This window comes from Ahaetulla prasina, chromosome 1 (assembly GCF_028640845.1).
Source record: "Ahaetulla prasina isolate Xishuangbanna chromosome 1, ASM2864084v1, whole genome shotgun sequence".
In the NCBI taxonomy this organism is placed as follows: Eukaryota; Metazoa; Chordata; class Lepidosauria; order Squamata; family Colubridae; genus Ahaetulla; species Ahaetulla prasina.
Window position 1 is genome coordinate 219,147,733 of NC_080539.1, and position 12,666 is coordinate 219,160,398.

General features: G+C 38.9%; 1 protein-coding gene across 3 annotated transcripts in view; it reads left to right on the forward strand.

Annotated features, from left to right (window-relative positions):
- The window catches only part of STK39 (serine/threonine kinase 39), a 142,605-nt gene that overhangs the window by 59,675 nt on the left and 70,264 nt on the right, over positions 1–12,666 (forward strand). For all 3 annotated transcript variants that reach the window (XM_058191249.1, XM_058191257.1, XM_058191266.1), the window contains exons 4-6: positions 603–744; positions 1,571–1,626; positions 11,396–11,505. In XM_058191249.1, coding sequence (XP_058047232.1) covers positions 603–744; positions 1,571–1,626; positions 11,396–11,505 — 308 coding nt within the window. The remainder of the gene's footprint in view (positions 1–602; positions 745–1,570; positions 1,627–11,395; positions 11,506–12,666) is intronic.

Here is a 12,666-nt window from a genome sequence, read left to right on the forward strand (position 1 = left end):
GCAATCACCTACCAAGAATCATTTAATTTAGATTTCTGTACTAAGCAGAGGATTAGATTTGGTAGTCTACATGCCCCCTTCCTATTCATTCTAATTTCTTTCAAGTTTTTCAGTGAGGAAAATGTATCTGTTGCTTGTGACCTGACAATTAAGTTCAGATATTCTTAAATGCAGTTCCCTCTAAAAAAAAATTCACATGAAAGCATGTTTAGCAGCAGTGGGCTGCTGAAGCAATCAGTCTATTTAATTACAGGTTTCTTATACTTCCTATAATTTTGTTGCACATTTTGAACCTATGATTTTATGATCCAGTTCTCTGTGCTCTCCATGTACTCAGTCTTGTTGATGTATTTTAAATTCGTGCAACTTTAAGACTTGTGGACTTCCAGCTCCCTGAGTTCCTCAGCCAGTCTGGGAATTGGAAGTCCACAAGTCTTAAAGTTGCCTAGTTTTGGAGACCTCTGGTTTCTAGATTTATTCTCTCGGTCTCAGAAAATTTAGGTTGAAATCGAGAGCAACCTAAATACGTATAATGGATCTTGAACTACAGGATTAAGAGATTGCTGTTCTGATTTTCTTCTGTAATTTCTCTCTCTCTCTAGGCTCAATGCTGGATATAATAAAATATGTGGTGAGCAGAGGGGAGCACAAGAGTGGCGTGCTCGAGGAATCAATAATAGCCACAATTCTGAAAGAAGTTTTGGAAGGCTTAGACTATCTTCACAGAAATGGCCAAATCCACAGGTACTAGCATGTTGCTTCATTGTGTGTGAGTCGAGATTGCAAAGTTTCATTATTAATTCTATTAACTTGGAATGGCTATATAAATTGATTAAATCAATAAATAAATTCAAGGCTAGAAGGCTAGGATCTGATAAGCCGAAGGGCTCTGATTTAACCTTGATTGTGAGGGAACTCATCCTGTAAATTCTTCTATAGTTGTGCAATGCAACACGAGCAGATATGAAATCCTAAACTTAAATTAACCACTTAGTTTGATAATGCCTCCTCCTTTCACAAGATCATCCCACCCATGTTAGCAATTATTATTAGGCTGTCAAAGGGGATGATAAAACCTAATCTCTTTTTGATCTATTGTTTTGATGGGGAGATGGCAGAAAAATTGCTGCTTTCTCTTTGAAACTCTCGTGGAAGTTTCTTGTCTTGACAATTATTTTGGTTCCATTTCTTTCCCTCATGCACAATAGCAAATGAGGATTGATTAATTAATTGATTGGTACAAAGCCAACTGCAACCCTTGATTTGCTGGGTGAATATAATAGAGTAGTTTTCCATGAGATAAGGAAGCGAAGCAGTGTGGTCTGAAGCGCAGCAGAGATTTTCCGTTTTGCATAAGAATGAAACAATGAGCTTTTTTGTAAGTTGGAAGAATATATTTTCCCTTCAATTTGCCATCTTTAAAACGAAATTATCTGAGATTGTACAACCAGAAAGTTTTTAATTCCATTCCGTGGTATTGTTCCACAGCAAGCCTCCCCTCCCTCCTCCTCTCCCTCCTCTCCCATCACATCTGAATTTAAATGCTTTTTTTGTTTATTCCTTTTTCTAGAGATTTAAAAGCTGGCAATATTCTTCTGGGTGAGGATGGCTCTGTACAGATAGCAGGTAATCATCATCATTGTTAAAATTTAAAAATGTGTGATGGAAAATTTGAGATATTTCAAGAAATCTCATTAACGTTTTAAACGGTTAGAATTTGTTAAGTTTAAGGGTGTTTGATAATCAACTATAGGCTAAGCATTCAGTTTTCCTGAGGAGATAGGTTTTTTTCCTTAATGGAGCATATCAGTCAGCTTTTCAACAAACAGCACAGTTGTTCCCCATCTGTTGTGCTCCATAATTTTGAACTACAGCTTTTATTTTTCTCACCTGGCAAGTCAGAAACTTCTAGAGGACAGTTAGTACAAAAATCAAAGTAGATTGTGAGCTGCCAAGACTTCAGTTGATATTTATTAGGGGGGCTTGAACATGCTGTGATATATCAATGCTTCCTTCAAAATGGAAACCCATAGTACTCACATTTGTGTGTGTGTTACGTGTTACCGATTGCGGGCAGAAAGTGATGTTAAGGTTGAAAATGCCATGTAAATGGAATAGGACTGGAATAAAATACTTTATTTGGCCAAATGTGAAGAATTTTCTTCCAGTGCAGAAGCTCTCAGTGTACATGCAAATAACAGAGTAATAATCGTAACAGCAAGACCAATCAGAGAAGATGAGAAGGATAATAGTAATATAGCCATACTACATGGATAAATATACTTAGACATAAGATAGTGCTATGGGAATTAGGTTTTCAGCAAAGTGATGGCACCACGAGGGGAAAAAATTGTGTCTGGTTGTTTTGGCATGCAAAACCTACCATACTATGGGCTCAGTCTCAGACAATAAAATTCTTGCTATTTCCGGTGCACCTCCCCACTTACGGTGCTGGAGCAGATTGGAAGTTGTATATGCAGTGTAGAAGTGGAGGAAGAATCTGTTTTGTCAGCAGCTTTGATTCTTCTGGCAGTGAGTCAGCATTGTGTGTAGTTCCCAACACGGCTTTGATGACATGAAAAATCTGGTTCATTAGGGAAAGCATTGGCACTCAGGGTGGATCAAAATCAATGATTTAATTATTTTTAATTTAAATTCGGGTTTTTTTATTTTTATCAAATTTATTTTAATAAATTGCTTTTGGAGTAAAAAATTTTTTATCTTAAGATAGTTTTCTATTTAAGATATATTAATAATTTAGTTTATTCATGAAATGGAGCTTAGTTATGTAGCATGAGGCTGTATATTCTGCAATATTGGACTGTCGGTGAGTCAATAGCAGGTCAGAGGAGGAGCTGCTGCAGGACAGTTTCTCTTTAAAAATTACAATTTAAATCGAGTTGATTTAAACCAAGCCTTTTTACTAGTGATTTAAATCACGATTTAAATTGTGATTTAAATCGACTTGATTTAAATCAAATCCACCCTGTTGGCAGTTCAACTTTTTCTCTTTTGATAAATTACTTGAAGAAGGGCTCTTCCGAATTAATTCTGCATGGCTGCTGATCTGCGTTCTAGAATTCCATTTCTCCACTTGCAGGTTGCGGGACAACAGATAAATAATTGTGCCTTTCTCGTCCTGGTTTCTGAGGAGGCTTACCTGTTTTGATATATGATGAATGCAAAGCAACATGAGGTTCCAGAGCCCTGGATGGAACCCACATGTACTTTTTGGCAGAGTAATCATGCACAAGGAAGAGCCGTTTCGGGTAGTGGTTAAGGCATCAGTTTGGAAACTGAGAGGCTGGGAGTTCTAGTCCCGCCTTAGGCACAAAGTTGGATAAGTTACTTTGGCTCAGTTAATTAGCTGCAGGAAGAAGAAGGCAGTGACAAATCACTTCTGAAAATCTTGCTAAGAAAACTGCAGGGACTAGTCCTGGCAGTCTCTAGGAGTTGACACTGACTTGGAGGCATAAAAAAAATCATATAAAAAGCACAAGAGCCTTACCACTTAATTAGATCTGACATTCATTCTGCAGAGGGAAATGCAACAGTGGAGAAAGGAGAATGGGTGAGAGCTGCAAATCACACAGCGCATCTATGCTGGGAGAGAAAAAAATAAAGCAGCTTAAAGCAATGGTACATGCTGCACTCGGCAATGTTTTAAGGGAAGTTAATTTAAGGCCAGGAAATTCCATGAATGAAAATGACTGTCTTCAAAAACAAAACCCCAATTTTAAGCTTATGCAATATAAATTATATAATAATACAACACGATACAATGCAATATAATATATAATCTCCTGCTTACATTAAAATGTGTTTTTAAATTATACAGGATTTCTTTTTTTAAAATTAGTTTGTAACGTAAAACACAAAAATACGAAAGAAAATAGTAGGAAAAGAGGGGAGGGAGAAGAGAGGGAAAAGTATAGGGAAAGCGGGGATAAGAAAGACATTGACTTCCAACTCTCTTTGGTGCAGTAAAATAAAATAATACTCAACTTTTTACCTTTACATAATAGTATCAACTAGCCATTTCTATAACAACAAACCTATCTATTGGTAAAACCCCAAATCAAAGTTTCATTTTTTCCACCTCAAGCATAAAGTCCAGAAGCGGTTTCCAAGCAGAAACAAAAGTAATTGTGTTTTTTCTTTAATCAAAGCAGTCAATTTAGCCATCTCTGCTAACTCCATCAACTATTACAACCATTCATCCATTGTAAGAATCAAAGTGTCCTTTCATTTTTGTGCATAAAATAATCTTGCTGCTGTCAACATATATTGTATAACATCAAAGTTCCACATTTTTTCCCCAAGGCTTTTTCCGTTTAATCCAAAAGAAAGTTTCTGGTTTTATCGTTATATTCACTTTGAGAATCTTCTGTATTATGATGTGAATCCTACTCATTTTACTGGGTTTCTTTTGACTTGTGTCCCATGAAATATTTTTATTTTATTTTATAAAGCTTTATGGATCTCATTATTTTATGTGGTGTATTATTATATTATTTTATGTGATTAGAAATCAATTATTAAAAGCGGTCTGTTTATTTCAGCCAGTGAAGGCAATAGTTTAATTCATTGAGAGGATGTCACACAAATTCATTTGAGTATTTTAAAGAGTCACAGTATCACGAAGTCTATGAAACCCTTTTTTTCTTAGCAAAAAAGAAGGTACAGACTTGGCACCTTGGCAAAGAATTCAAATTTCAATAGACTTAATTCTGTGGTTTCTTTAAATAATGCATTGCATAGCACGCATAGCCTAATGTTGCTTTGTAAAAGCAATAAAAGTATTAAAGACTTTGGCAAGTTGCTGAGTTTTAATTCTGGAACAATAAAAATCAGTGTACCAGTACTGCAATTCCTGACTTGGAACCATCACAAAGTTCTCCTGATACTAAGATACTAATTACAATCTTAATGACCTGAAGCTTGTAGTTGTGACCTATGCCATCAGCTTGATGGCTGCCTAGTTCACCATAATATTTTGTCACAATTCAGGATTCTTTGTTAAACAAGCCACAATGGCCTGTTATTGAGAATAATATCATTAAGAAATAATGATAAACCATAATTTGTTAAAGCAAAACAGTAAAAATCACATGGCAGCTTAATATACTCTATACCAGCTTAATATATACCAAATATATTTAAATAAATAAAGTTGTATTTATTTCTCATATTTGTATGCTGCTATAATCAAGGAGTGATTCCTTTTTTTAAAAAAAATAAGCTAAAATGGTATGTGTCCCCCCACTTAGTTTTATCATCTTATTTTTCCTCACAGAGTTTACTGACCTCAAATGCTTATAGTATTTTCATTCGTTCTCTTGGTTTGTACTGTAAATACTTCTGTTTCAACTGTAATATGAATATGAGGATTTTTGTCTGCATTTCTGACATGTTAGGGAAAGCTTTTAATTAATCTTAACTTCCCATTTCAGAAGAAACAGGAAACCATATTTTTAATATTTCAGTCAACCTAGGCACTGAACCATAAAGTTCATTTAACATTTTGGCTTTTTGTGAGGTTGGTAACTATGGCAAGGTTCAGGTGAAGTAGAAATCTGGATAGTTTCCAAAAGGATAGCTTTATTTAATGTTGGAGACACACAGACACATTCTGTGTGCAATATGCAGGTTCTCCTAGTCCAGGAACCTTAAACACTCAAAGAGCCATTTGGACCTATTTCCCACAGAAAAGAAAACACCGGGAGCCACAAAACCTTTCCTGTGCCTGACTATTTCCTGAGGGGCCACAGAACTAGCATATGTAGTTGAATTAAATGTTCTGTTTTCTTCTGAAACTTTTCTTTTTTTGGATTTATCCATGGTTGGTCTACCAGAGGTCAAAAAGCTTAATAAATTGCATGCCAGCAGGTATCACACATTGGCGATTGTGACGCATATTTTGAGCGACAGGGAGCCGCAGGAGAGGGATGAAAAAGCCACATGTGGCTGCAGAGCCACGGGTTGCTGACCCCTGTCCTAGTCTCATGACTCCTCATAGAAGAGCGGTTGTAGCCATCATAGCTTAGGGGCCTTTGTGCAACTTTGTGGTGTGCATCTGTTGTGCCCTTTTCCTGGATCACAAGGCCCTTTGTGCAGTCAGTCATAGTCTGGCCATCTCTCAGTTGGATTACTGCAATGCGTTTTATTTAAGGCTACCCTTGAATATTTGGAAGCTACAACTATACAGAATGTAGTGGCACAGACAGTTCTGTAGGCCCTTGAGTGGTATATATGATATCGCTGTTACGTGAGATAAACTAGTAGCAAGTTTGCTTCTGGGTTCAATTCAAGGTTACCTTTGAAGCCCTTTGCAGCAGGGGTCCCTGGGCCACAGCCCACTACTAGGCCTCGAGCCCTTCAGAACTGGGTCATGGAAGAGTCAGGTGAGTGTCACATCCCCACTTGACCGAGCAGTGAGCAAACGTGGATGCCCATGCTCCATTTGTGTGAGCAGCACTTTCCCGCCTCTCGCATTGAACCACCACCACCCCAGCCAGTCCACAAAGCTGGTAAGGTTGGGGCTCTCTGCTTTACGGCATGGATCCAGGGTTTCTGAGGTGTTGTGTCTCCCCAGTGAGACTAGCCTACCCCTCTTGTTCCAGTGGGAACAGGCCTACTAAAAGGCCTGTTTGGGCTGGCAGGGTCCAGTCTGCTGTGACTCCCGCCTTCTGGAATATTTTCCCACTGGAAATGAGATCTGCCTCCACATTGCTGGCCTTCTGGAGGAGACTAAAAAACTGGCTCTTCTGACTGGCCTGGGGCCCTGACAGGGAGACATTATATTAGGGAGAGAAGATCCCCATCCCCAGGTCATCCATCATCTTGGGGTTTTTTTTTTATTTTATTTGAATTTATATCCTGCCCTTCTCCTAAGACTCAAGGCGGCTTACATTGTGTAAGGCAATAGTCTCATCCATTTGTATATTATATACAAAGTCAACTTGTATTGCCCCCCCCAACAATCTGGGTCCTCATTTTACTTACCTTATAAAGGATGGAAGGCTGAGTCAACCTTGGGCCTGATGGGACTCGAACCTTTAAAAAACCTTTTAGCTTTTCTATTTAACTCTCCTAATTTTAATTGTCTCATATTATCTTTTTAAATTTTTATTATATTAAAAGCTGCCTGGAGTTTCTATATCAATGAGATGGGCAACATTTAAAAAATGAAATAAATAAATAAATAAATAAATGTGTTGTAGTTGAACAAATTAAATCTTTCTGCCTCTTCAATATTAACAGATTGATTATAGCGCAACAGGATTTGAGCTCATTGGATGTTAGCTTGGCTGGCATATACACATTGTTGGAAGGAATGGACATGAGGCAATGTAATTAAATAAAAATAAAAGGGTTTTGTGACAATCAATATGGTGGCGCTGGTGACAATGGAAACTTTGGCATCAATGAGCTAATTTAGCCTTTGAGGCAATGTTGACTCCTGCTAACTGCCTAGACAGCTCCCTGCAGTTTTCTTGGTAAGGATTTCCATAAGTTGTGTGCCATCATCGTCTTCCTAGGGCTGAGAGAGAGGGGCTGGCCCAAGGTCACCCAGCTGGTTTGTACCTAAGTCAGGTCTAGAACTCACCATCTCCCTTTTCTAGCCTGGCACCTTAATCACTACAGCAAACTGGCCTAGACACAAGCCATGATATAAAGATCTAAAAAGAACCATTATTTTGGTTGAAGGTAGAAAAAAGTACAGAAGAAAGCCTGCTAATATATTGAGAATATTTTTATGGCTTTGCCCATTGAGGCATGTATAGTGTCTTATTACTTAGGTTTGCAGCATACTGTGCATGTATCCTGTAAAAATTGCAAATTCTGGCAATTTATTTTCTATTGGAAATTAAAGCTGAAATAAAAATACCATTTGACCAATGTTGAATTAGTAATGATAACATCTCCACCAGAACTGTGATTGACAGTTTAAGGAAAGATATTTATAAACAGAGCTATTAAGTGGTCTTCATTCTTCTCTTTCAAAATTACCTTAGATCCAATGCTCGGTTTGTTCCTGATAAATCATTTTCGTTAAACCTTTAACTCTGTAATTTAATGAGGGCCTTACTTTTCAAAACAGAATGTGAGTATATACATTACTATAGTTTTGTTCCAAGTTACAAAGAGTTTAGACAGTTGAAGTGATTGTATAACAGAGAGATTTCATTGGAGGTGACTGAACAGAAGCAGGCCTTGATAAAGATGCTACATTCAGTGAAAGTGTGATGTGTTTCCTGAAAACATTGTCGCTCATCTTTCTAGGGGTTTTCATATTTTCCCTGTAGCTCGTTTTTTCGTTAAACTGTGGTGTGAGGATCCCTGGAGATCTCTCAAGACCCTCTCAGGGGACGGTGAAATCAAAAATATTTGCTACATATTGAAAATATTTGCAGAAAATTTAAAACTGTCACTCTTCTAATTATCCTTTGTTTGTTAATAAAAAAAAAGATTTTTTCCCCACACACAAAAAAATTACGTCACTATTTAATGCAAGGGTGTCAAACTGGCGGCCCATGGGCCGGATGTTTCACATGCAGGCCACGCCCATCCCAGCTCCAGGAAGGGAAAAAAGTCACAATACATTATGTGACGCCAGCGTCACACCACAAGTGTAACACCCGTGATCTAATGGGTTTAATATTGTTAAATATGAAGAGTTGGGACTGTATCATTTCATAATGTAGGTAAGTGATTGTGCCTTTACTTTTTAGTGGCTATAGGTGGGCGCTACATTTTCACAACCTTTAAAATGCTGGTATCAGGGCAGGAATGTATAGCTTAAAGCAATGGGAAAGCAGTTTTAATTGTTTCAGGGACACATCTTGTAACACAGATTGTAAGGGCATTAGACAGCCTGAGAATCCTGGCAATAATGGCTGATACAGTTTGAGTACTCATGATCAAAAGCCTGAAATAGTACTTTGAAGTCAACCCAGCAGCTAAGAGTTGGAGAAAGACTAGGTATAAATTAGTCTATCTTTTAGCATTATAGTTCCACATTGCTACCGAAAAAGAACTTTTCTTTTCTTTTCTTTTCTTTTCTTTTTTTTGGGGTGATGTGTAATTGCTAGTGATATTTTAACATGAATGGTATCATTGCAAGCTAGAAATAATTGCTGTAATAAATGTAGACTAGCACTTAGATTTATGACTTTTGTTGTGTCGTCCAAAGTGTTGGAACTAAAGAGAATTAAATTGCACATTAATATAGAATGGAAAGGAGAAATCCCCTCTTTGCTTTGACGTAGCGCGTTCAGTTATTAAGAAGTGATTGTTTCTGAATATTATATAAGCATTCCTAGCTTCAAATAGTTCCTGTGGTTTTGGGGGGGGGGGAAACTTGCTAAGAAAAATGACTTCATTACTTCCTTGCAAGTTTAAGACCAGGATGCATATTGATGTGCATAACTCATATGTATTGGCTCACAGCAAAGAGTTGTAAAATTCCATTTGTTACAACTATCACCCTGTTTAAAATAAGTAATTATAATTGTATATTTTGGGATGCTTTTTTAAAAATGTTGTCTGACCATAAGAGTGCTCTATGATTTCAAGATGGGTGCAGATGTTCTGTACTTACAGCTAAATTATTTGAAGAAGAATATAAGAACCCTGTTAGATGAATCTGTTGAGCCCAGCCTGCTGTTTTCAAGTAGTTCACAAATAGGACAAAAATGAAAGATCATCTTCCCACTAAATTAGAGAATCTCCAAAGATAGCCAAAGAAATCATTCTCAGACACCAAAACATTCAGGGTTTAATAAAACGCCAAGGCTTGGGCTTGAAACCCACACAATTAGTCAAGACAATGGTACCTTGTGGTCATAACATCCTGTCCCCATCCTTACCAGTTGGTCAACTTTCATCTCTAGTTTAGACTAAGTGAAAAGTCCAGCCTACTTCAGAGGTAATGTCAGGTACAAAGCATTAGGTAATCCCAGAAAGAGGAATATAATGCGAATCAGAAGCACAAATTAGCACCACATATCTTGAAATGGCCTTTACTGCACTTTCAAAAAATATAGTGAAAAGAAATAAGTAAATAGGTAATAATAAGTTTGATTAGCAATGACATTTAGATTTATATACCACTTCACCGTGCTTTTACAGCCCTCTCTAAGTGGTTTACAGAGTCAGCCTATTGCCCCGAACAATCTGGGTCCTCATTTTACCAACCTCGGAAGGATGGAAGGCTGAGTCAATTTTGAGCCTGGTGAGATTTGAATTGTCAAATTGCAGGTAGCCAGCAGTAGCCTGCAGTACTGCACTTTAACCACTGCGCTGTTAGGAGTTCATCTCTACATGTATCTGATTTAAACTGCATTTGGTATTTTGTCATCCAGTGAATGCCTGCTTTTATATAAACACATGACTGGATATCAGAAATGGCAGTATTTGTGTATGAACTATGCATAACGCTGTCTACATTCTTCTGGGAGGCAAGTCTTCCTACTAAACAATCTTCTAGCAATGATAGGCAACCAGCAATTCACAGCTTTAGAATGGAGATGTGATTACAAAAAGAATAAGGATGGGGTCACTGCTGCTGCTAATTCGAATATGGTGCTGCCCTCCTCCACACATACACATTGATAGGTATAGGGAGTCCTGCATACAAGCATGTGCACATATGTTCTGTGTTATAAGAACATCTTGCCATTGACAATTTTTGCCTGATGAGTAGGAATCTACTTCTTGCTCCCATTTCTTGCCTGTGACCCATTTCCTTCCATTCCTAAAGCCACCTAGTTCACTACTATAACATATTCCATCTAGCCCAGAATCTCATTGTAAGATGAGATCCTGTTACGCTTTTAGCTATTTCTTGATTTGCACACATACTGTTGCTACGCTTTCCCTGCAACATTTGACCCTTTAAACAGTTCCCCCCCCCAAAGCCTTGCATGGCTGTTCACATTTTCCCTCTGATCTTATGTCTTCATAAGACATTTGAAGCAGAAATAGATGTCAGGCTGCTTTTTTTATTTTTTTTGCTCCTACCCTGCTGGAATTTTGATGCCGATCTAATAATAGCATCTTTACATTCCGAACTGAGTGTAGGGGAATGTTGACCTGAAACGGTAGCATGAAAGAAACAGGTTCCTTGTTTAGTCTCTGTATGAATTTTATGGTGCTTATGAAGGAGACTAAAAATGTTTGCAGACATGATTCATAGATGGAAGAGAGATGTCTCATTTCTAAAAACCTACATAACATTTTACCTATCGAGAAAACATTAAATCAACCGCTTCATTTAAATAGAAGTCTCATACTGAAGCTGCATGCTTTTAAACGGGAGCTTCACATTTTAGAATCGGAGTTTAATACGTGAATTGAATGCTAAAGGAATGTCTGTGTTTTCTCTTCCTAGACTTCGGAGTTAGTGCATTTTTAGCCACAGGAGGTGATGTAACCCGTAACAAAGTAAGAAAGACCTTTGTTGGCACTCCGTGTTGGATGGCTCCTGAAGTCATGGAGCAGGTATAAGACCTAGATGTTCATTATGTGATATAAATAAAAGGTAAAGGAGTCCCTGTGGATTTTTACTCCACTTGTTAGCATTCCAAGTAAGGCATCCATTGAAAGCAGAACTCCAAGGCAGGTAGATTCCTCAAAGAACAATTTATTGGATATATCATATTGGCACAACTGGTGAAAATCTGGAACTCTGAAAGTTCCTACGGTTTTCACCTAATTAAAAAGTGAAAGTTCCCCCTTCCCCCCCCCAAGATCATCGGTTACATTGTCCAATAGCGGTGCTGGCAGGTTGCCTGGTTACTTCACTCCTCCTCTTCCCAGCCACTTGTTGGAATGGCCTTGGTTCCCACAAGGAAACTTTTTATTTTGATGGCAAAAGTCGAGCTATCAAATTTTCCCACCTCCCTTTCTCCCCTCTGCCTTGTGGCAACCATGAAGCCTCAAAGATGGTCTCAGCCAGGTTCGCTTGAAGGCTTGTCGTTGCCGACTTTAGGGGGTGCTGCTTATCTCCATTTCAAGGCCATTGAACCAGCACTGTCTGAAGACATTTCTGTGGTCATGTGGCCAGCATGACATCACAGAGTGCTGTTCCCTTCCCATCGAAGTGGTGCCTATTTAACCACTTATATTTGCATGCTTTCGAACTTTTAGGTTGGCAGGAGCTGAGGCGGGGACGGGAGCTCACCTGTCACATTGCATTTGGGTCTTGAACCCAGGCTGTCAGACAAGCCCAGCATCTTAACAGTCGAGCCACCGCGCTGCCTGTGTTGAGTCTGCGCCCCCCAAGCCGGCCCCCTGCCAGAAAGTGACCCGGAAAGTGAGGGGGAAGGGCCATCAGGACTTACCTCTGGAGCACCGGTTTCCCTGGCTCAGCTCCAGGAGCCAAAGGCAGGCCAGGTGGAGGAGATAACGAGGCCTCTGTCCCCTGACTCTTCCCTCCCCCCCAGGCCACACCTCCAGACCTGGCTGATGGCAATCAGGCCTGGCTGGGCCCTAGGTTTCGTAGGCAGGAGAGGCGGGAACCACAGAAGCGGGTGGGGCAAGCCTAGGAAGTGCTGACTCATGGAGCCACATCCCACAGGATATAAAAGCAGCAAGGGCTGCTATACCACTCCGTGGCAAGCAAATCAACTGCTTAATCAGAGCTGAAGTACTGTTTGTTCC